Raw genomic sequence first — 24,820 nt, forward strand, 5'->3', positions numbered from 1 at the left:
TTCCCAGGGCTGCAGCCCCACAGTGTGGCATTTACTCTCAAGGTTCCCCTGTTAGAAGGCACAGGTGAAGGAGGAACAGCAGCATGAGTGTGTGCAGCTAGACAGCATTTGCACTCGAATGGACCAGAGGCAGCACGGGTGTTCCTCGGGTGGGCCTTTTCTGACTGCCTGTCCTGTACCCTCTTGCTGTGCCTACCTCCTCTCACAGTCGTCATCTCTCACTGGGGAAAACCAAGCAACAGTGCATTTGTATCAACAAAGAAATAAGCCCCTTTAAAATAATGGAGATGGCTGGGCACTGTGGCTCATGCCTGTGACCCCAGCCCTTTGGGAGGCCAAGGTGGGTGAATCATGAGGTCAGGAGATTGAGACCATCCTGGCCAGCATAGTGAAACCCTGTCTTTACTAAAAATACAAAAATTAGCTTGGTGTGGTGTCTGCAATCCCAACTAGTTGGGAGGCTGAGGCAGAATTACTTGAACCGGGGAGGTGGAAGTTGCAGTGAGCTGAGATCACGCCACTGCACTCCAACCTGGGCAACAGAGCGAGACTCTGTCTCAAAAAAAAAAAAAAAAAAAAAAAAAGACAACAAAAACTGAGATTATGGAATATTTGGCACAGTTCTCATCAAGCCAGAAATCCTTATCCAGTAGCTTCTCAGGCCCTCTGTTAGGCCGTTCTTAGCCTGCTATAAAGGAATACCTGAGGATGGGTCATTTGCAAAGAAAAGAGGCTTAATTGGCTGATAGTTCTACAGGCTGTATAGGAAGCATGGTGCCAGCATTTGCTTGGGTCCTGCTGAGGCCTCAGGAAGCTTCCAGCCATGATGGAAGGTGAAGGAGGAACAGGCACATCACATGGCAAAAGCAGGAGCAAGAGAGAGAGTTGGGGGAGGTGCCACACACTTTTAAACAACCAGATCTCATGAAGATGGCACCAAGCCATGAGGGATAACCCATACCCAGACGCCTCCCACCAGGCCCCATCACCAGCACTGAGGATTACATGCCGATGTGAGGTGTGGAGGGGCATCCAAACCTTCCCACCCTCCTTGCTGATGCCCTGCTCGGTTGCCCTCCTGCCACAGGTTCTGTACTCTCCTTCCTTGCTCTGCCTCCCCTTCCAGGAATGTGCGGGGCACACCCCCACCTCAGGCCCCTTGCATTTGCCCTGTAGGCACGCCCCAAGGGGTCTGCACTGCCGCCAGCTCCTTCACCAACTGGAGTTCACTCTAAGGCTCCCCAATGAGGCCTCTCCTTTTGTAGAATTGCAGCCCTCCTCCCATCCGTGCTTTATTTTCTGCACCAGCTGTTTTCATCTGATGGGCTATTTTAGATCTTATATTTTATTATCAGTCCTTGCCCATTAGAAAGTAAGCTCTAAGACAGTAAGAATATTTGCCATCTTTCTGGGCCCTGGCACATAATGGCACTCAATCGTTTTTTAATGAATTAAACTGAATTCAATATGGGATTTTTCAAGCACCGCCCTCTCCCTTTCTTGCTTTAGTTCCCGGACTGGGGCGTTCTCTAGGGTTTCTGCCCAAAATGCCTCGCCTGCGGATGGTCCACATGTTTCTGTGGTACCTCATCTACGGGCACCCTGGCAGCAGCACTGTGGAGAAACCAAGCCTCATCAGTGAACGGAGAACGATAAAGCAGGAGTCGGGCAGGGCAGGCATCCGGCCGTCCTCCTCTGGAAATGCCTGGGAGGCCTGCTCTGAAGCCCCATCTAAAGACAGCCAAGGCAGTGTTACCTGGGAGGCTGAAGTGGAGCTCGCCACGGAGACAGGTGAGAGGCCCCTGCCACTCCTGCACCTGGGGCAGGCAGGCCCAGTAGTAGGATCCAGGGAGAAACATGATGGTTCCTTATCCTTGTATAAACTGGCTACAGCCTCTGATCCAAATGGAAACATAATCCACACTTCCTGAACCTGCAGGCTTTCTTCCTCATCTTCCTTCCTGCCTGACAAGTAGAGTTTTCCTCGAGTTGGGGGTAAGGACATCAAGACCTCCTGGGAGATGATGTCACCATATGTCACCATGGTGACTGGGATCCTGGCTGCCGGGGGTAACTGTGAGTTTTTTCCTAGTGTATGTGGACGATGCCTCGTGGATGCGCTACATCCCCCCGCTCCCAGTCCACAGGGACTTCGGCTTTGGCTGGGCTCTCGTCAGCGACATCCTCCTCTGCCTTCCCCTCTCCATCTTCGTCCAGATTGTGCAAGTCAGCTACAAGGTATTGGTGACAGGAGCCATCACAGGACTGGCCCCTCGGCTCTGGGCTGGGAGGCCTACACTCACCTGGGCAAGGGAGGATACTTGAAGACCCAGGGTTGCCCAGATGGATGGATGGATGGGTGGATGGATGGATAGATGGATGCTCAGTCAAGGGAAAATACTTTAAGGATTTGTTTGAGATAGATTAGACTAGATTAGATTAGAAAGATGATTGGGTGGATGGGTGGGTGGTTGATCGGGGTAAATACTTCAAAGAGTCGTTCTTCTAAATGGATCTATTGGTAGGTAGGTAGGTAGACAGAAAGAAGACAATTATATTACAACAATAAAACATGTTGTTTTTAGAAATTTGGTAAATGGAGAAAGATAAAATAGAAATTACCCATAACTGTATCACTCAGAGATATAATTACTACTAAGTAATTATCTTGGTAAGTTTTTTGTAGTCTTTCATTGCTATGCCATACATACTTGTGTGTACACGGGTATGTGTGTGATATCCCTTTAAAAAAAAAACTGAATTGAAACTGTATTCTCTCTTATTGTCTGTGCTTTTGACTAAAGAATGTTTCATATTTTTTGCGTCATTAACTTTTTTAGACTTGATATTAGGTAGATTCATGGTATTCTTATCTAATTTATTTAACTATAATATTTTCTATTTTTGGACATTTAAATTCCACTTTCTTGCTACCGTTGAGTAGGTATTTATTATGACATGTTGATGAATACCTTTTGGTAGACATAGATTGGCGGCTCCAGCATTATTTCCTTCGGGTAAGGATAGGAGCAGAATCACTGGCTTCAAAAGGAACGCGTGTTCTCCATCTCATCTTTTCTTGTTTAATATAAATGTATATATTCTTGTGTTGCCCCCAGGAAAGGTTTAGCAATTTCTATGCCCACCAGCAGGGTAGGAGGGCACCTGTTTATTGCTCCCTGCAGTGTGGTAGTTGGGCTGGAGGGGAGGGGCAGCAAGGCCAAAGGCAGAGATGCACGGGCACTTGGTGAGGCAGGAAGGAGAGCCTAGTGGGCAGGTTCAGGGAGACTATGTTCAGAAAATAGTGGCGAACACTTTTTCAAGTTTCTTGAGGGTCAGGGCGAGCTGAACCTGCACATCACCTCTTCAGGTGGACAACCTGGAGGACTTTCTGAACCACCCGCTGAAGAAGCACACGCTGATCCGCTTTCTCCCCAGGCCCATCCGGCAGCAGCTTCTGTACAAGAGGTGAGGCCATTGAACCTGATCCAGAGTGGCCGCAGGTCTAAACAAACCCTTTAGTCAGGGCTCTGAGCCATCATTCACCAGGAAGAGGAAAAGGTTTCTAACTTCCAGCTTGCAAAAACTCAAGATTTTTATTAAGTTATTAATATTAATGGAAGTATGGACTGGTACATTTTATTACTTGATTTGAAGGTTCTTTTAAAGTAAAATCTGCTGCTAATGTCTGCAAGTACGGGAATGTTTTTTTTTTTCCCCTTTCATTACTTTTACTTTCCAAATCAAATCCCCAGTGTCGGGTTGATCTCTGTGGCCCTGGTTGGGTGTTAGGTTGGGTAGTTCTGGGCCTCAGTACAGTGTCAGCTTGAGACCGGTCCTCCAGTGACCACCAGGTGGAAAAGAGAAGAAGGAAGTCGCACCCCTCACCCCACATGCAGACCTCTGCGGCTGGCTGCGAGTGTGGGGTGATGGGAACCTCCTGCCCCCTCTGTTTTCTAGGCGTTACATTTTTTCGGTGGTGGAGAACCTTCAGAGGCTGTGCTACATGGGGCTGCTACAGTTTGGTCCCACGGAAAAGTTTCAGGATAAAGATCAGGTAATGTCTCTCAAGTCGAAACGAAGGAGATTCTGATTGTTTAACAGTCTCCAAGCAGCCAAACCCAATATGGGTTCTCCCTGTCTGGTGTCTCCCGTTAGGTCTTTATCTTCTTGAAGAAGAATGCAGTCATTGTTGACACCACCATCTGCGACCCACATTACAACCTGGCGCGCAGCAGCCGGCCCTTCGAGAGGCGCCTCTATGTCCTGAACTCAATGCAGGATGTGGAAAACTACTGGTTTGACCTGCAGTGCGTCTGCCTCAACACCCCACTAGGTGGGTGTCGGCTGTTTCGGCTGGACCTGGCTGCTTTTGCTTCTTTCTGTGTGCTAACTGGGATTTAGGGCTAGAAAAGCCTAGGAGTCGCCTCGACCAGTGGTGTGTTCCGAGTGCTCCCCAGAGGCCCAGAGCACCCCTGGGGCTCCCTCAGAAAGGAGAGTGGTGGGCCTTGAATGGGTGGGGTGCTCCCAGTTCCCCCACCCAGTTGAGCCCAGGTAGCTGCACTTTGTCTTCATTTGTTCGTTGAGTAGGTATTTATTAAACACCTGCTATGTGTCACTTCTTCTGCCTGACCATGCTGCAGTGAGGACACACCCCGCCCTGCCTCCATGAGACTTGGAATCTAGTGTGAAGAGGAGACACAGCTCACAGGAGTGCGATGAGGGCCCGGGTGTTGGTTGCAGGGGTGTTTATTCCAGGGCTCAGGAGCAGCCTTGCTGTGGAGGAGACATTGGAGCTGAATCCTATAGGATGAGGCAGAGCCAGGGCCAGAGCTGGGGAGGGCATCCCAGGCAGGGGCAGTGCCACAAGCTGAGGCCCTGAGTGGTATGTTGGAAAAAGAGAGGAGGCCATGTGGGTGGGAGGAGAGTGGCATCCACTGGTGACAGTGGGGAGGACAGGGCAGGACTAGAGGTGTTTTGGAGGGAACTGACACGATGTGCTGGTGACTTTGCTGAGTTGGGCTTTGCTGGGAGCCTCTGCCCACACCCCTCTCCCTCCCTAGAAGGGCCCTCCCTCCCTCACTTGCTTCTCAGATGCCCACTCCTACTTCAGGCATCACCTCTCAGAGAAAGCCTGTCCACAGCTTTATTAGCATCATTCCATTTCATCCTGTGAGTTCCTCGTGTTTAGAATAGTTGGCTTCCATCACCACGATGTGTCGCAAAGGCCGGGTGCACAGTTGGCTTCCTGTAAATGTGGATCAAATGCATGGAGGGTCTGCAGAAAGCAAGAGAGCCTCCCCTGCAGTGCTTTTCCTCCAGGCCTCTCTCCACCTGGCCTTTTCCTGCCACCTCTACCAGGAGGGAAAGGAAATCACGTTCAGCTTGCACCTCCAAGAGGAGTTCCATTCTGCTCCTCCCTTCTTGAAGCTGGAAGATCCAGTATCACATTTTGATTTTTGCAAAGTGGGAGTCACACATTTTACTTGGCAGAATTATTTAATGCCAAGAGTAATAGCACTTGTATTTAGAAACTTTCATGGGTCCAGACATATTTTAGAACATTGTGTTTCATAGAATCCTCGGCATTCAGCAGTGAGCTAGGCTTTTGCCAATTTAGATTTTAATAATGCCCTAATTCCCCTGCATTTTATATGTAGATAAAAATTTGTGAACCAGCATGAATTTGCACCAGAGTTTTTCAGGCCTGACATCCCTTTAGGTGTTCATGAGCAGAAATGGCAGAGGCTTATTGAGCCCATTAATCAGGCATTGATTATCCCTTCATTCAATAAACATTTGAAGAGGTTCTGCCCCAAGGACGAGGGAAAAAGCATCATATAATGAGATGCAATCATCTTTTAGAGTAGGTGCTGCATGAACATTAGCCTGCGTAAGAATCACCTGAGGAACATATTAAATGCTGATTACTGGGCCCTACCCGGAGAGTCTGCGTTTTTCACAAGCAGACTTGTGCTGCTGTTATTTATATGAGAAACTTTGCCTTAAATACTGTTAGTTTCAAGGGTCCATTCAAACGGGTGACCTCGGGCAAGCTACTTGTAACCTCCCTGAATCTTAGTTAATTTCTAAGCTGAGAACTCCACTGCCACCACCATATGGGCCAAGGTGAAGTTGGGCAAGGCGTCTCATGTAAAGTTCCAGCTGCGGGGTGTGGGGCTTGAGCTCCCGCGGCCCAGGCCCCACCAGCCATGCCCTCGAGCCGAGGTCTCCGAGCATGCTAGGAGAGAGTCTTTAGAGTCTACAAACCTTCCCTCACCTATCAAGCAGTGCTTTTAGTGGTATCTTATATTTCTTTGCAAGAAATGCAATTTTCTGTATTATAGAATAAGTGGATATCATTTCTCAACTCCATTAGCAAACCTCTTGAGCACTTAGGAAACATCTGGCTGCTCCTGGAGCCAGGTGGGGCCCAGGCCTGCTTCATGCAGTACAGCTCAGCAATCTATCTATGCAGGCCCCTCCCCATTCCTGCCTCCACCAGCAAGGGCCATCGTTTCTGCCACCCTGGCGCCAGCAGCTCCCGGGACTTTCTGAGAGACAGGAAGGCCTGGGTTTCCCTTGCGCTAGACTCCCTGAGCCTGCCGGGCTCTCTCTACTGCCTTGCCTGCCTTCTGTCTTTAGTGAGTTCAGTCTGGCATAAACCCTTTCCTCAGGTCACCCACCAGTACTCCAACTCTCTTCCTCTGTTCCCTCTGACTGTCTTGTATGGATATTTTGTATGAAGAGGTCTTACCAATCTCAGACCTCCCAGGGGCCAGGGAGCCTTTTCACAGGCGGGGAATCCACTCTTCTTCCCCACTCAGCCACAGGCAGTAGCCACCAGAGCTGCAGCAGGAAGGTGTGATCAGTCACCCTGATGTTTGGTTTTCCAGGCGTGGTGCGCTGCCCGCGCGTCAGGAAGAACAGCAGCACAGACCAGGGCAGCGACGAGGAGGGCAGCCTACAGAAGGAGCAGGAGAGCGCCATGGACAAGCACAACCTGGAGCGCAAGTGCGCCATGCTGGAGTACACCACGTGCGTGTCCGTCCCAAGTGCGGCCAGCCGGGACTGGGCTGCGGTGGTGCTCATTTCAGATGCCTGCCGGCCCTTGTCTGGCTTAGGATGTCAGGCCAGACGGCCTGTCTCTCTGGTGCAGAGGCTGCAGATGGCTGGCTCCAGACATACTTTATTTAGCCCACATCTTGTTGTTAAAAATGTAATCAGTTATCAAAATTTATTTTAGGAATTTTATATAAAAATCTGGATTTTTGACTTATCTTGCAAAAGTGAAAAAGAGTCAACACTTAGGGCCCCCAAATTCTTCATTGCTACCTCTGGGGTGTTTTTCTGGAAAGGTGAAAGTTGGTTATAATTAATGTCCCTCACCCCAAGCCATGGGCTCTCTTTTTCAGTGATGACCAAGAAGCGTTCTTTTCTGTTGATTTCCTGTCTTTTAGTGGAAGTCGTGAGGTGGTGGATGAAGGCTTGATCCCCGGAGATGGGCTGGGTGCCGCAGGGCTTGATTCCAGCTTCTATGGACACCTCAAGCGCAACTGGATCTGGACCAGCTACATCATCAACCAGGCCAAAAAGGTGGGCATGTGTCACAATGGACCACAATCTCAGGGGTCCTCGCTACTCACCCTCCTGTCCCTCCCTGCCTGACCAGAGACACAAATACTGGCTTCTGTATTGAAAGTGCGTCAGGCCCCTCAAATGTGTGCCTGGCCTGTTTTTTTCCCAGTGGATTCTAACTTACTCTGTGACGTGGACAGGTATTCCTTTTTAAAGAAGGATCAGAAGATCTGGGTGACACAGGTCCTGCAGGAGGGAGTACATGAGCAATGGTAAAGCGGGTGGCAGGAGACTCCAGCCCCTGGCTGTCGGTGCACAGCGGCCCTTAGCTCCTAAGAGACCTTGGTGCATTTGTTACTCTGGGCGGCTGGGGATTCGTGGAAGCTCATGCTTCATCCCAGTGCTGTGCTTGTCTCACAGGAGAACACTGCCGCAGAGAACGGACTCACAGTGAGGCTCCAGACGTTTCTGTCTAAGCGCCCATTGCCTCTCAGTGCCAGAGGTACGTGTGCTGAGGGTTCACCCCAGAAGTAAATATGGTACCAGTTCAGGGCCTAAACGACCACCCTATGTTCAGTTTGGTCTTCCTGTCCTTTATAGCACTCATCCTGAAACTGTTGTCTCCTGTGATTATGTCTAGGCAACAGCAGGTTGAATATTTGGGGGGAAGCAAGAGTAGGCTCCGAGCTCTGTGCTGACTGGGAGGAGCAGTTTGAGGTGGACCGAGAGCCCTCGCTGGACCGAAACCGGAGAGTGAGGGGTGGGAAAAGCCAGAAGCGGAAGCGGCTGAAGAAGGACCCTGGGAAGAAGATCAAGAGAAGAAAGAAAGGTTAAGTTGTGATCATTTACATTTTCTGGGTCTTGTCTTTACATTTTGGCTTGGAGACATGCAACAGCCTCACTCCAGCCGGGCCTGAGCTCTGTCCTTCAACGCGAGTTTCCACCTTCCCTTGATGTGTGGCACTGACTCTCTGTGATGGTTGCTTTATTTCCACATCCATCTGGCAGACGAGAGAGCCTCGAGTGTCCCATATGCTTCCCTTTTAGAGCTTCTGACTTTAGGAACTCATTCAGTTCAAATGCCTAGTTTCATCTCAGCTGAAAAAATGTCAGCAACAGCCTCATCACAACTAGCCCAAATCCTAATTTTGGGGGGGGTTTACCTTTTAATATCTGTGTTTATGCTAATCAAGCCAAAGTTCAAAGGCATGTTGCATTTTAATTTTTAAATTTTTATTTTTTTGCGTCAGTCTCACTCTGTCGCCCAGGCTAGAGTGCAGTGGTATGATCTTGGCCGACTGCAACCTCTGCCTCCTGGGCTCAAGCAGTTCTCCTGCCTCAGCTTCTTGAGTAGGTGGGATTACAGGCGTATGCCACCACACCCAGTTAATTTTGTATTTTTAGTAGAGACGGGGTTTTGCCGTATTGGCCAGGCTGGTCTCAAACTCCTGACCTCAAGTGAGCCACCATGCTGGGCCCGTTACATTTTTAAATTAGAGGGAAGCTGGGAGTCGTGTAAGCCTGCAGCACCTTCTGATTTGATGCACCCCTTGTATGGTGCCTTTTAGACTGCCATTTTGAGTTCTTCATCCAGCCAGTATTTGTAGCAGAGGGGGTGATAAGGAGACCAGCATCTAGTTTTTCGACCACTTTTGTATTTCCTAAGTGGTTCACGAGTTTTAACAGCAGCCACTGATGGCCGGTAGCTATTTCAGATAAAGACAGAATGTTTAAACAGGAACCTGTTTTTAGTGGTTTATTTGGCTGGCATTCATAACAAATAGCATTCCATCAGTTGAAATGGCCCCCTCAGTTTCGCCTCTCGTAGATATGTGTAGCACCAATTTGGCTCAAAAACCAGAATTTATCACAATGCAAAATGTGATGGTGTCTCTTCGAGTCCAAATTTCCTTGCCCCACTTTTCTTCTGCCTTAATTTGGAAGACACTCGCTCAACAGCCTTTTGAGATTGGCAGTGGCATATGGTGTCTGTCCTGTGAAGGTGCTATCAGTACCTCGCCTAGGCAGGAGACCTTGGCAACCCCATGGCTACGCTCTCAAGGTTCAGATCCTCCCTCTGCTGCTGACTCAGCTGTGTGACTTCAGCAAGTCACTGTCTCTGTGTTCCTCAACAAAAAACAGTGATAACAATTGTATCCATTTCATAAGGTTGCTATAAAGTAGTATTCTAAGATAATACATTGAAAAAAGCATAAACCAATGCTAGGCACACAGTGAATATTCCCTGATGGTAGATTGCTGCTTTGGTGGTGGTGGTGGTGGTGCTGTTTAGTTATTAAGTACACAGATCTCACTGCTGATGTTAGTTATTTAGTAGCCACCACTCTGTGCTGGATGTTTTATATACAGTCTCCTTCCACCCTCTCCATGGCCCTGGAGCAGAGGCCTTATTGTCCCCAGATGCACTCAAGTCTACACAACGCCCGTGCAGTCACAGAGCAAGGGAGTGTGGGGGCCCGGTGACTGCACAGTCCCTGGTCCTGCTCACTTGGTGGATACGCCCCGAGCACGCGCCATAGGCTTCTGTACAAGATGCCTTCAAAGGACTCTGTCACAGTGGGGGAGATTGGAAACTGGCAGATAACTAACTAGAGGCTGCATTGAGCCTTCCAACCTGTGCCTGTGAAATTTTATCAAGATAAATGATGAAAGGGGTTTAAAAAGAAATAAAATCTATCAAAAGGGTTGAGTCTTTTGCAGTTAGTTGTGTGACTTTAGACACAATGGGTAATAACCAATACCATTAGTCACATCTCACTGGCTGGGTAGGGACCCTGCCCCTCTGCAGAGTGACAGCTCCAAACCAGGTGTTAGAGGCCTCCTCCCTTCTCCCTCTGGTGTTTTTAGGAGAGTTCCCAGGAGAAAAAAGCAAAAGGCTGCGCTACCATGATGAAGCCGACCAGAGCGCCCTGCAGCGGATGACGCGGCTTCGCGTCACCTGGTCCATGCAGGAGGACGGGCTGCTCGTGCTGTGCCGCATTGCCAGCAATGTCCTCAACACCAAGGTACCAACCAGCCCAGCCCAGAGGTGGGCCTGCCCCTCTCTCGGAGCTCCTTCCTGTCTGAGCCTCCCGGGGACTCCCAGCCAGGGACCACTCCTCTCAGCTGCTCTGCTTGGCCCCTGGGAAAAGCATTGCCCAGAATCCTACACGTTTTCTTTTTTAGAGAGGTGGAGCCTCACTTTTTCACCCAGTCTGGAGTGCAGTGGCATGATCACAGCTCACTGCATCCTCAACCTGGCCTTAAGTGATCCTCCCACCTCAGCCTCTCCTAGTCCTGGGACTACAGGCGCACCCCGCCATGCCCAGCTAATCCTACAAATTAATACCATTCTGTTTTTCTACATTTCTTTTTAGCTTTCAGTTGTATACATATAAATGTTTGCCTAGCTGCAGGCAAACTAGTTCAGAGCTGTTCTTTCTCTCTCCTCACCAGGAATCTAACCCTGTCCTGCTCCCTTCCTCCCACCTTCATTGCCTGAAAAGCTCCTATTTACCTTCCTATAACTGCCCATCATGTCTGGAACGATCTGCCAATTGCATGTCATTACCCTGCTCTTTCTCTGTTCTTGACCGGATACTTCTCACACTGTTTCTGTCACCTCTGGTACCTCTTGGCTCACTGGCGTGGCTGGTCCACAAGGCAGAAAGACCTCCTATTTGCATTCCAGGAAAAAGCTCTGCCAGGCCAGTCCAGGGCCCCTTCAGGCAGTAGTGCCACAAGGCAGCTTCAGAGGAGCCCAGGTGTGCCTCCGGGTCTCAGCCAGGCCAGGCAGGAGAAACCCAGCTGAGGCTCTGTGCCCAGATGCTTCTTGCCTGCAAACTATTAGATCCCTTGTCTTGACCGCTTATCCACTGTTCTCTCATCCCTCAGTCCTCTCCTGAATTCCAACCCAACCTCTTTTCCAAGGAAGAACCTGAAAGGTGACATGTTGTCATCCCTAATTTCTGTTCCCTGCATCTGCAATGGCTTTGTCATTGCAGAGCTGATGGGGGAGAGGGGCGTCCCTCCCTCTACTTCAGCCCTGGTACAGCTAGAGGAGGCAGGAGGGTCCTGCATAGGTCAGTGTTGGTGGACTGTCACCACTTACCGGAACTTATAGCCTTCTTGGGTCACCTCATCCTTGGGGATGTAAGAAAATAACTGTCATCAAGCGGCTTTCTCATGTCGGCCTTGCCTTTCTGTGTTATTGACCAAGATGTTCTCCTAGGTCCGCTAATTTTGTACATTCTGCTTCTACTAACGTGGCATACAAGCACAACATACAGAACGTTTCTGAGCATACATGATGCATAATTAGGACACTAAGACCTCTAACTAAACACATTTTACATCCCCATGATTTCCTCTAATACAGCACCCTTTCAGGCAGTTCCCCCTTGCTCCTCTGGGCACCTTTGTCACACATGGCACTTGCCAGAATACACTCTTTCCCGCTGGTCACTGAGGCCTCGTCCCGTGCTTGTCTGCCCAGAATCTCCCTCTGTCTGGCACATGGTGGGACCAGTATATATTGTGAGGTGATAGTTGTGGGGATTCTCTGAGGAAGGAGGCTGCACAAAACACATTTTGTCCACTTTTTAATGGTAATTCCCCAGGACGTGGGCTCTGAGGATACTGACTTTTTGTCTTGGCTCTGTGTTTGATCCAGGTGAAGGGCCCATTTGTCACCTGGCAGGTGGTACGGGACATTTTGCATGCCACGTTCGAAGAGTCTTTGGATAAAACATCTCATTCCGTTGGACGAAGAGCTCGCTACATAGTCAAAAACCCACAGGCCTATCTCAACTATAAGTAAGCCTCATTGAAGCCTGATCACTCTTGGACGTGGTTACGTCAGCACTTCTCATTCATTCTTTACTCTTCCTTCATCCCGTTTGCTTAAGAGTCTGGCAGAAAGTGCAGCTGGAGCACACTGAGGCGTCTGATGGGGTGGCCAAGTGTTGGAGTCTGTTGGGGAGATGGACCTTGGTTTTTTGAGGGTGAGGGCCAAGCATGATTCTCGGTGCTTTCCCATGCAAGGTATTGCTTGGACCTTATAGTGGCCTTGAGAAGTAGGTGGTGTTAGCCTTTATTTGGATGAAGAAGCAGAGACTAGATAGGCTGACTCGCTGAATACCATGTGCCTAGCAGGTGGTGGAGGCTGAGGCAGAGGCTGGCTTTTCCTGCTGTTTTCGGCCCTCAGAGCAGCTCCTGAGAGCTCTGATTGGTGGCTCCCTCCAGCAGCAAGCTAGGCAGGACCTGGGATCATTGGACAGGATGCCCTCTACCATGTTCTTGGCAGAGCTGAGAACTGTCCTCCTGCCCCGCCCTTGTGTGTGTGACCTCAGGGAGTCCCCTCGCCTTACCAGGCTGTAAAGCGGAATGAGTCTCTACCTGGCAAGCTCTTTATGAAGGCAGCAGTGCTTGGCGGATGGGAGCCCAGCAAAGGCTGGTCGCCTTCTCCTGCATTTTCTTTTGGGCAAGTCAGGCTCTCCTTATATCATGGGGATGTGAAGGTTTGTGGAGTGGACACACCTCCTGCTTTGCAGTAGATTAGAGAACTTAAGAATAATAAACTGCAAAGCCTGTTTGGTGTTTTTAAATGATCCGCCCGTCTCGGCCTCCCAAAGTGCTGGGATTACAGGCTTGAGCCACCGCGCCCGGCCTAAATGTATGATACACTTTCATGTAGGTCAGCCCATACGGTCCTGGCCAAACCCCTGTGAGAGACACTTTGGGACTGAGTGTTCTCGGCTACCCATGAAGGACGGAAGTTCAGAGAAGCCAAGGTGTAAAGTGTGAACAGACCTGACTGAGGTCAGGCTTGGCTGACCCCAAATCCTTTGTTCTTAAAAGCTGCAGTCGCGCAACAGTCATATAAGTAACTCATGCTTCACGGTCAACCAAGGCCAGAAACGTGAGAATGGAGCTCTCTGAAGTTTCTGAATACGGCATCATTGCAATTCCCAGACTCCAGCTTTGTCTCCTCTTCCTGCAGAGTGTGCCTGGCCGAGGTGTACCAGGATAAAGCGCTTGTTGGAGATTTCATGAATCGAAGAGGTGACTACGATGACCCAAAGGTAGGTCCTGTGTGGGTGTAGGGCTCGGTCTGCTTGGAGGTTGGGGCATCTAGACTTCGGTCAGCTCCTCTCGTCCCACAGTGACCCTGCCAGCCTTAGGAACGTGGACTTTGTTTCCTGCTCACTTGAGAAATCACTGAGTCAGCTCTCTGGTGTTGGCCTTGACTTGATCTGGCTTCAAGCATCTGTTTTTAAAGATGATTAGAATCTAACAGGCCACTTTGAAGGGCTGCTGTGCCTTGGGCCTGTTTTGTTTAGAAAATAGAACATCTCTTCAGAAATTACAGGCTTCCTAGAAAGCTTGCAGACTGGGTGTGTGTTTTCTTTCTGAGTTTTCTGTCCTGAGGGGCCAGGGCGGTGGCTGACAAGGAGGGAAGCAGTCTGCTGACCCAAATTCCTGCCCTTTGCCTCAGAGGCTGCTCATCTTTCGTTTTTGTGCTAACCCTGGACTCTACAGTGTGTGTGGCAGAACTTGTGCCAAGTAAGGCCAGTGGACAAGGAGAGGCAGCCTTTTCCCCAAGGAAGCCACAGGCAAGTGGGACAGACAGAGAAGTACATGGTCATTGCAGGACAGTGCAGTCAGCTCCCGGAAGAGGAAGGCACAGGCCCGCAGAGGTCGGGGAGCAGGCTCAGCAATGCTTTTGGATGGAAGTGACAGAAAAACCTAACCTAATGGTGTATACGGCTTCCTTTTTCCCAGATGCCAAGCAGTTGAGGGTAGTCCTGGTCTGGTGCAGGGGAGCAGAGATGTTATCAGGCTCCCAAGTTCCTGCCGCCACACTCCCCTCCAGGAGCAGGGGCCAGCTTTCCATCCTATGCCAGTGACCCCCTGGTTGCAAATGTTGACTATGAGAGCTCAAGTCCTCACAACAGAATCCCAGAACAGGAAGCAGTGGGGAGAGGGGCTGCAATAGACCCACATGGCCCTTGCCTCAAGGGGCAGCCTTTCCTAGGAGCCCCTGGCAGACCTGGGCCACGCGGCTGGGAAACAGTGGGACACAGCACAGGGGACCCAGGCTGCCATGAGTGGCTTAAACTGTCCTGGTGTATCCTAGGAGGCTGGGCATCCTCCCTCCCCACAGCAAATTGAGGCTGGCTAATCAGAAAGCATGGGGAAAAATGGAATAGGTGACCCACAGACACCCACAGTGTCTGCCAGCGGGCTTGGCAAAGGTGTCAGCACTGGGCGAGACTGGAAACCACAGCAGCTGGGGTAGCGACAGTAAGGGGAGAGGGAGTGCAGGGCTGGCAGGCACAGCATCAGGATAGCAGCGAGATGCAGCAGGGACCACGTCCTGCACAGCCACCAGGCCAGGGAGGAGCGGGAGCATACCATGTCGCGCATTGCACACCAGGTGACGTGACCAGCTTGCTCCTCAGATCCGGGTCTGGACTGAGACGATTGCAGTGCGCGTATAGAGGAGGAAATTGATTTCGGGGCCACCCGTGGAGTGTGAGGCTGGGGCAGAGGAAGAAGGTGAACCAGGGAGCACCAGGCCTGGGAGGGAGGCTGTGAGGGAGCACTGTGTGGGGCACGTTTGAGTCTTCTCACCTGGGACTTGGGAGAGTGCCAGCGATGCAGGTGTGAGGCTGTCTGCAGGTTAGTTGGCACCAGGTGCCCCAGTTTCCTGAGCGTACTGGTGAGGGTCTTTTGCCTCCTCTATAGACCAAGCTTCTCAGATGACAGGTGACAGATGACAGGTGCCCAGGGGAGGCACCTGGTCGGTGGTTCTCGGACTTAGCTGGTGCAGGAGTTTGTTACAAGATGTTCCTTGGTGCATCTTAGCAAAACCTCCCTTCAGGAAGAGTAAGGGCTTAACCTCTCATGCTCTCATGTTGAAAGGTTTGTGCCAACGAGTTTAAAGAATTTGTGGAGAAGCTTAAAGAAAAGTTCAGTTCAGCCCTAAGGAATTCTAACCTTGAAATCCCAGACACACTGCAAGAGCTGTTTGCCAGGTAAGTGGCTTCTGGGATGGTTCCATGTGGCCCTCACAGGGCAAGAGGGAAAGGCCAGCCCTGTATCCCTTATCAGCAGGTCCGGGAAGTGCCCAGCACCCGCCTGGCTGCGTTTGGCCTTGCAGTGGCCCTCCTGTCTCTCCTCTCATGGGTGACTTGAACGCAGAGTGGGACCTAGCACCCTGCCGGGCATTTATGTTCATTCTCCCATTGGTCCTTCAGGCTTCCTTGTTTGGTTGGTGTACTTTTTGCTAAGCTTGCTTACTTTACCTATGAGGAAATTCCTATGTAAGAAACATGCCCAAGGTCACAGTGCTTGTAAGCATCAGGGCCAGGATTTGAACATAGGAGGGTCTGGAACCACTCGACGTTTGGAAGAACATTCTTGGGTATGAGCACAGAACCCTGTACAATTTTTAAATCTGAAGTTCTGTGAACTAGGCCTGTTTCCTCAGCATCTTCCAAATGTAGATCCCTTTTCTCCACCATCCTCACCCAAGAAGTCCCTTGAGCCACTGTTTTTCTGAATTTCTCCTTGTAAAATGATGGCATCCATCAGTTCTGCCTGTGAACTGTACAACACCCTTGCTCTCAACATTTCAGTTGAAGACCTCATTCCTTCATTCACTCAACAGATAATGTATGTTGCGCCCACTGTATTGCCGTGCCTAAAGAGCAGTTTGTACTCGTTTTCAGAGTTGATCTCCTTTACCCACATTCCGAGTTTTGTTTTTGGTTTGCAGTAAACTGTTCCCCAGAATTCCCAAATGGCATGGTTTCAGGTCAGTCCAATGGCCTGTTTACTGATTTGTAATTTATATCTCCACATATTCTTAGTAAAGTTATGGGGCAACTTTTAATCATAAAAGAAGACAGAGATTTTTAAAGGAGAGTCCATGAACCATTTAGAGAGAAGAAAAAGTTGCAAGTGTAACAGTTTAATACTGATTGTGATCCTGAGCATTCTGGCAGGCAAGGCAAAATAGAAAACGGTTCCAAGCCAGGCGTGGGGGCTTACGCCCATAATCCCAGCACTTTGGGAGGTTGAGGCAGGCAGATCATGTGAGGTCAGCAGTTCGAGACCAGCCTGGCCAACATGGTAAAACCCCGTCTCTACTAAAAATACAAAAATTAGCCGGGTGTGGTGGGCACACGCCTGTAATCCCAGCTACTTGGGAGGCTGAAGCAGGAGAATCACTTGAACCCAGGAAGCAAAGGTGGTTTTCACATTTTTCTGAAAAGTTTATTTTTCTTGGCACTAAATTATGAGAGGAATTTACTGTTGCAATCAAGATTAATTTTTCCATTGGTTTAGTAGAAAATGAAGAAATGTCCTACAAATGGCCAATTTGCCATATTTTATAAAAAGACAGTTCTATGATTTATTCTTAAATTTACTTGCATGGTATGAATACAGTAAAATAATATTACATGAAACTCAAAAAAGAAATGGGGAAATAGTTTGTGATTCCAACACCTAATATGGCTACTCTTTGGGGATTTTCATATTTCTTTGTTTTAATTGATGAATAATAATTTTATATATTTTTGGGGTACAGTGTGATGTTTTGATATATGTGTCCATTGAGGAAAGACGAAATCAAGTTAACTAACATATCTGTCGCCTCACCAACTTCTTTTTTTGGCAATAAGAACCTTAAAAATCTATTATTTTAGTAATTTCAAAATATGTGTAATATGTCCTTAACTGTGGTCACCATGCAGTTTGAAATCATGAAAACTTATTCCTCTGGTCTAACTGTAACTTTATACCCTTCGCTCTACATCTTTCCTTTCTTCATTCCTTCCCTTCCACTTCCCAGCCTCTGGGGACCACCTTTTTCCTTTTTCTATGAGAATAATTTTTTTAGATTACTTCTGGGACATTTTCTTCCTTGTGCTTTTTCTTTTTGGATTGTAACACACCCACAGTTTTAAATCCTGTTCCTTTTACAATTAACAGTGGATCTTTGCCAATTCACATTTTTCCGTGTTGCCACATAATTGTCAGTAGGTGAACACTGCACATTTTCTCAGCCCTCCTTCTACCAGGCAGAACAGGGTATATTCGCATTTTAATTTACATGTACAGCACTCGACTTTTGGTGAGTTCAACATTTCTCCCACTCCCAACACTTTAGCCAATAAATGGCCATCTTGAGTCAGCATCCGCTTGCTTAGTGAGGAGCTGCTTTGTTTCATTGACATGTTCTTATGTTTCTTTTGCAGGTACCGAGTTTTGGCAATTGGGGATGAAAAAGATCAAACCAGGAAGGAGGATGAACTTAACAGGTAAGTGCTGATATATAGAGTAGCTTTTCCTCAGCTACTTAACTTGGTGGCTGACAGCCTATTGCACTGGGGTAGTCTGGGGCCAAATCCGGCCCACTACCTGTTTATGTAAATAAAATTTTATTGGCACACAGCCATGCCCATTCTGTATGTTGTCTGTGCTGCTTTTATGCGAGAACATCAGAGGTGAGTACAGTTGACCTTGAACAACTTGGGGGTGAGGGGACGCCGACCCCCTGCACAGTCAAAAATCCACATAGAACTTTTTTTTTCTTTTGAGACGGAGTCTTGCTCTATTGCCCGGGCTGGAATGCAGTGGTTTGATTTCAGCTCACTGCAGCCACTGCCTGTTCGATTCAGGCAATTCTCATGCCTCAGCCTCCCAAATAGCTGGGATTACAGGCGCCTGCCACCACACCCAGCTAATTTCTGTATTTTCAGTAGAGACGGGGTTTTTCCGTGTTGGCCAGGCTGCTCTCGAACTCCTGGCCTCGAGGGATCTGCCCGCCTCAGCCTCTCAAAGTGCTGGGATTATAGGCGTAAGCCACCACTCCTGGCCCCACATGTAACTTTCGACTCCCTAAACCTAACCACTGATAGCCTACTGTTGACCAGAAACCTTATCAATACCAAACAGTTGATTAATATATATTTTGCATTTTATATGTATAATATACCGTACTCTTACAAGAAAATAAGCTAGAGAAAAGAAACTATTAACAAAAATAAGGGGCTGGGCACAGTGCCTCACGCCTGTAATCCCAGCACTTTGGGAGGGCACTGCGGGTGGATCACCTGAGGTCAAGAGTTCAAGACCAGCCTGGCCAACATGATGAAACCCCATCTCTACTAAAAAATACAAAAATTAGGTGGGCATGGCAGGCGCCTGTAATCCCAGCTGCTTGGGAGGCTGAGGCAGGAGAATCACTTGATCCCAGGAAACGGAGGTTGCAGTGAGCTGAGATCATGCCATTGCACTCGAGCCTGGGTGACATGAGCGAAACTCTGTCTCAAAAAATAAACAAAATTGGAAGATAAAATCTGTTTACTATTCACTAAATGGAAGTAGATCATCTTAAAGGTCTTCATCCTTGTCGTCTTCATTTTGAGTAGTCTGAAGGGACACAGGAAGAGGAGGGGTTGATCTTGCTGTTTCTAGGGTGGCAGAGGTGAAAGAAAATCCGTGTGTAAGTGGATCTGCACAGTTCAGTCCACAGTGCAGAAGGGTCAGCTATAGTTGCAACAGATTCCACAGAGCCCACCAAGACTAAAGCATGTATTAACTGGCCCTTTAGAGGAAAAGTTGCTGACCCCCTAGCCTTGACTATCACTGGCCAAGCCTTAACGTAGATTGAGGAAAGGATTTAAACTCTCAACCCATGAGCTTTCCAAGCAAAACTCAGTTCCAAAAGCTCAGGTTTTGTTTTTCCATCTTGGATAATCAATAGTCACTTTGATTTTAGCTCTGTAGAGAAGTACTAACTACATTTGTTAGTGGTCACGTAAACCCATTCTGGGTAGGTCACCCCCTGTCCACTAAATAGAAACTTTTCTCCTGCAAAAATGGACCTGTTAGTAAAGCCTAGAAACCATCATTTATTGTGTTTTCTTTTGTGAAGTTTTGGCATTTGTGTCCCTTTTGTGAGATTCAAGATTTTTTCCCTAAGAATTGTATCTGCCTGAGCTGAGTGGTGCCTGTGGCCTCATGGTGCCTTGCCGCCCCCTCTCTTTCAGCGTGGATGACATCCACTTTCTGGTGCTCCAGAACCTGATCCAGAGCACGTTGGCCCTCTCGGACAGTCAGATGAAGTCCTACCAGTCATTCCAGGTGGGTACCGGCTGCCTAGCTGCACAGCAGGGATGTGGACCCTTCTGAGGCCAGCCTCGTGAGGTGCTGGCCCCTGCCCTTCTCTGCTGTGGGCTCTCAGGGGCTGATTCCCCCAACATGCCGGCCCACACATCCTTCAACTTTATCTTTTTATCGTTGTTTTATTTGTATTTATTTGTGTTTATTATGTATGTTTATGGTATACAACTGAAGGATTTGATGTACGTATACATTGCAGAGTAATCGCCACAATCAAGCCAATTAGCACATACATCCCCCCACACAGTAGCTTTTCTCGTTGTGGTGAGCACGCTTGGCGCTCTCTCCTCCTGGTGCATTTCAAGTGTACAGCATCGATTGTCACCTGTCATTACCAAGCTGTGATCCTCCAGGGCTTAGCATCTCATAGAACTGAAGCTTCGCACCTCTTGGCCAGGTTCTCCTCATCTCTCTCTTTAGTTTTTAAAGCGTGGGGATGGGATCCAGTGACCTCCACCATCCCTCCCAGAGCTGAGGTTTTTAAGTCTTACGTTTAAGACAGAAAATGAAGCAGGGGAGGAAATGAGGCATGGCAAAGGACCTGAGAAAGTAATTGAGCTGTACGGCGTAGCTTTTCAAATCATCACTTTGGAATGCCAAGATATTCTGGTTGTGGGAGGTCACTGGATGGGAAAGCTGCCCTCCCATGGGCAGTGAGTCATCTGTCTCCCGAGGACACAAGTCCACGTGGCCACTCTGCTGCGGCTGAAGGAAGATGAGAGTGAGGAAGAGAAATCACATTGAACCCCTGGTGGAGCCCAGGAAGTCAGTGGTCTTAATACTCTTATACAAATGTGGGCACTTGAGGTTCAGAGAAGTTAAATCACATGCCCGAGACCACATAGCTCAGTCAGTCATCACCCAAGACCCCAACAGAGAGGTGCTGAGGGGCCCCAGCCAGTGCCACCCAGGGCCTCGTTCTCCCCCAAGTCATCACAAAAGGAAATTCTAAGGAGGACCCATTCATTTTGTATTTAATCACTAACCCTAAAAATCTGCTCCTGGCTTACATTAACAAGTTACCTGATTTGGAATATGAGGGGAAAAAAGAATGAGGAAACAAAGGGACTTTCCTAGTCCCGCTGATGAATTCAGCTGGGTGAGGACCTGATCATCAGGGCGCCTCAGAGTCCACAGAGAGATCTTGTAGCATGTGGAGCCCAAGCCCTGTCCTCAGAGACTCCAGTCAGGAGCAGCGGAGTGGGGCCCTGATAAGAGTGTGCCGTCCCTCCCCCAGTCCCGAAGGGGCCCATGGGCCACCCTTGCAGAAACAGCAGTGTCGACCCTGCTGGGGCGCTGCACGTGCTTGTTACTTTGGCCACAGCAGGGCAGGGAGGACAGGGAAATGGAGCTAGTTCACGAAAATGCCAGGCTGGGCTTGAATGCCCTGCTTCAGAGCAGCACCCAGGCCCTAGTCTTTAACAGCCATGGCCAGGCCTCAGCACACCCAAGACTGAGTGTGCATTTGATTTCTCCTGTTTTCATCACCACCTGGAGGTTCTCTGTGCCTCCTGCAGGGACACGTAGGACCATCAATCAGAGACGCCCAAGAAATGTCCTCCATACCCTTGCCGTGCATCCCTTGAACCCCATGTTTTATTTCCTCGGGCCTGTTTTACGCTTATGGTCAGGTCTACACATTTGGAGTGGAAGGCTAGCATCTGTGCCATGCACCCCTCTGCCACCCCAGCATTTTGTAGATGAAAGCAGAACCCTGTCTGAACCTGAACTTGCAGAGAAAAGAATAAATAGTTATCAGGTGAAGTTCCAAATAAACAGTCCACAGACCGCATTTTATTGGTCTCACGCTTGTTTAAAAGGAAAACACAATTTTTTTTTTTCAAAAAATGTTTTTTCCAACATTACACATAGGAGTCCAAATTTCCGACTTCTGGCTGTGGGGTGGGCCTTCCAGCTGTCCTGCTCATTAGTGGCTCAGAGCTGGAGGGGACTTTGGGGATCCTTCCCACTGTATCCCACCTCCAAACAAGAAAGCCCAGCCCCAGTGGCAAAAGCCAGGCCCCCTGCCTTCCAGCCAGGCCTGTCCCCAATATTATCCCACTGCTTTTTCCTCCAGTTCCATCTCCAGGCGGCACCTGGGCTCTGATGTTTGGTACTGAAGGCCTAGTCACTCTGCCTCAACCCCCAGGGGCATGGAAAGTCACCTTAGAAAGACCACCGGCCTGCATGGCCTCTCTCCCTGAGCAGGAAACAGGACACTTCTTTAGTGACTTCTTCAGTGACTCCTGAGTGAGGACTAGAAGGCCAACAGCAAAGTCAGAGCCCCATAGGGGACCCCGCGAGGCTCCCCTCAAGGTTCCAGGAAGCCAGTGGAAGGCTGCAGGTGGGCTCACTGTGCCTGTGACAACCCAGCCTCTTAGAAATGTGAGTGGGTGGACCACAGCCCCCAACTCACCACACATGGCCTGAGCGCTCCTATCCTGTTGTGTGGGAATACACCCATTCGCTAGTTATATTCAAATGGAACAGAAGATCAAAGGCGCAGAAGGCTTGTCACAAGGAGTGAGATGCAGCTTCCTTCCAGTGCTGTAGGGAAGGATGATGGTGTAATGGCCACTCCCAGCTTCTCCCGTCCACTACATGGAGAGTGTTTCTCCATAAGGCCTGATGGTCTGCATGCCCAGGACTGGCGCACAGGTGCTGTTTGGGGAAGCAGAGTTGCACAGGCTTCAGGCAGACATGCTCCAGGGAATACCTGAGTGCTGCCTCAGAGCCCCAGCTGACCACTGCACTGGTCCCCGGTCCCCTTGTGTCCCTCCGCTGGAAGTAAGGTGCAGTGGTGAGGTTGCTCTTCTCTTCTCTGACCCACCCCTGCCTGACAGTGTGACCTGAGGATCACTTAAAGTCCGTGTGCCTCAACCTTCTCTGTCACTCGAGGTCCTGGAGGCAGTGCCTAAAATCCTTAGACCATGATAGGGATTTTTCTCAGCCAGCACTTTTGAGGAGACAGTCCTGTAGGAGTTCTCTCAGAGGCTGGCAGATGCTAGATACTCAGGAACAGATTGTTGCTTGCCCTTTGCAGAAGCTTGGAGTAACAGAGACTCTGCTGACCGCACAGTCCTTTCAGGTGCTCGTCCACTAGGTGGGGCCCAGGTCCACAAGACTTAGCACGCTGAGCCATGAAGTCCCCATGGTGTGTTCAGCAGAGGCACTTCCTTCCGCCTAGGCACTGGGGTGGCAGCAGCAAGAGCTGAATCTAGGCCAGGCATGGTGGCTCACGCCTGTAATCCCAGCACTTTGGGAGGTTGAGGCACGATGATCACTTGAGGCCAAGAGTTAAAGACCAGCCTGGGTAACATGGCAAGAACCCCATCTCTACAAAAAATACAAAAATTAACCAGACAGTGCCTGTAGTCCTGCCTACCCAGGAGGCTGAAGCAGGAGGACTGCTTGAGCCAGGAAGTTGAGGCTGCAGTGAGCTATGTTGGTGCCACAGTACTCTAGCCTGGGCAACAGTGAGACCCTGGCTCAAAAAAAAGGAGTTGAATCTGTGTTCTCCTGGGACTTCCAAACAATGAGTAAGCAGATGAGATCATTTCAGGTAGCTGCTATGGAGAAAATAAAACAGGATAATATAAGGCAGTTGACCGCAGAGGAGGAGAATGGAGAAGGATTTGTCATTTGAGGGGAAATATTTGGGCTGAGCCCTGAATGTTGAGGAGTCAGCCATGCAGAGATTTAGGGGAGCGGCAGGGCAAAGGTCCCAAGGTAGGATGCCTGGGCTTTTTCAAGAAATGTAAGAAGGTCCAGGAGGCTGGTGCAGTGAGCAAAGGGTGGTGTTGGGGGAGGTGAGGCCAGAGTGGCGGGTGGGCGGCCAGGGTCCCACTCATCAGGCTCCTTGTCGTGAAGGCCTGGTTGTGGTCACATCTGCAGAGGGAAGTCCTCGGGGGCTTTGAGGCAGGGCAGGAATGTGTGGTCTGATGTAGGCATCAAAGGATTACTTTGGCTGCTATGGAGAATGGTCAGGGGTTGGGGGAAGGTGACGTGGGGAAGGAGGGAGACCAGTCAGCTGGGGACGGTGGTGAGAAAGAGCAGTGGCATGATTAGATGGGCCAGTGCAGGTGGCACGAACCCAGTGCATTGGAAGGTAGAGCCCACCTGACGTGCTGATGGCTGGGTGGGAGGCCAGGGGACAGAGTGGTAGACCAGATGACTCTGTGTTGATTCCGTCTGTCTGCATCAAAAGAAGTTGGCTTGGGAGTGAATAGCCCCCGTCTCGTCAGTTCCCTGCCCTTTGTGGTCTCTGAAAGTGTGATGTGATGGTCCGAGAATTGGGATTGCCGACCCTCCCCTGCATACACACACTCACACACACACTAACACACACATACGCCAGCCTGGGCCTCCCACGATCGGTCACTTCCTCTATAAAGCATCAGCCTCTGCCTCTTGCCTCACTGTGTTGCAGACTTTCCGCCTCTATCGGGAGTACAAGGACCACGTTCTCGTGAAGGCCTTCATGGAGTGCCAGAAGAGGAGCTTGGTCAACCGGCGCCGGGTCAACCACACGCTGGGCCCCAAGAAGAACCGGGCCCTGCCCTTCGTGCCAATGTCCTACCAGCTATCCCAGACCTACTACAGGTGAGTACCTGTCAGGAGCCCTGGGTACTCCGAGGTTGAGCCACATAAAGAGGAGCAAAGGAAGCATCGTGGCCATGAAAGCATGTAGGAGCCGGGGCCCCTCGCAGCCTCATGCGCAACACGCAGGCTCTGGGGTTTCCTGTAGCCCCTCTCCTCCTACCTGGTGTGGGGATCAGGTGAGTGCTAGCAGCATCTTTGTGTTGGTGGTGTTGCCATTTTGCAGGTGGTTTGTTTCCGTTTCTCCCATCAGATGGAGTGAAATCGGTTTTGAATTTAATAATTGGCCCAGCTGGAAGTTCACCCTCCAGTTCCAGCATAGCCTCAGTCCCTCTTCCGCGTAGCCCTGAGACCCAGGAAGTCTCCTGGGCCCATTCGCAGCACCAGCAGCCGGTGCGGGGTTGGGGTGCAGAGGTGCATTCAGACAGGCATCCTCCTGGGGCTC

General features: G+C 49.7%; 1 protein-coding gene across 3 annotated transcripts in view; it reads left to right on the forward strand.

The window, feature by feature from the left end:
* GTF3C1 (general transcription factor IIIC subunit 1) overlaps positions 1-24,820 on the forward strand; it is an 86,940-nt gene that overhangs the window by 50,849 nt on the left and 11,271 nt on the right. For all 3 annotated transcript variants that reach the window (XR_002519192.2, XM_009196199.4, XM_003916708.5), the window contains exons 15-30: positions 1,510-1,791; positions 2,093-2,238; positions 3,371-3,468; positions 3,961-4,057; positions 4,159-4,336; positions 6,897-7,038; positions 7,461-7,596; positions 7,999-8,080; positions 8,219-8,407; positions 10,447-10,604; positions 12,251-12,393; positions 13,580-13,661; positions 15,505-15,617; positions 17,847-17,909; positions 19,644-19,737; positions 24,206-24,378. Coding sequence is in view for 2 of the 3 variants with exons in the window: in XM_009196199.4 (XP_009194463.1) it covers positions 1,510-1,791; positions 2,093-2,238; positions 3,371-3,468; positions 3,961-4,057; positions 4,159-4,336; positions 6,897-7,038; positions 7,461-7,596; positions 7,999-8,080; positions 8,219-8,407; positions 10,447-10,604; positions 12,251-12,393; positions 13,580-13,661; positions 15,505-15,617; positions 17,847-17,909; positions 19,644-19,737; positions 24,206-24,378 (2,176 nt within the window). In the remaining variant the exon portion in view is untranslated. The remainder of the gene's footprint in view (positions 1-1,509; positions 1,792-2,092; positions 2,239-3,370; positions 3,469-3,960; positions 4,058-4,158; positions 4,337-6,896; positions 7,039-7,460; positions 7,597-7,998; positions 8,081-8,218; positions 8,408-10,446; positions 10,605-12,250; positions 12,394-13,579; positions 13,662-15,504; positions 15,618-17,846; positions 17,910-19,643; positions 19,738-24,205; positions 24,379-24,820) is intronic.

The sequence above is a fragment of the Papio anubis genome, chromosome 18 (assembly GCF_008728515.1).
Source record: "Papio anubis isolate 15944 chromosome 18, Panubis1.0, whole genome shotgun sequence".
Classification (NCBI taxonomy): domain Eukaryota; kingdom Metazoa; phylum Chordata; class Mammalia; order Primates; family Cercopithecidae; genus Papio; species Papio anubis.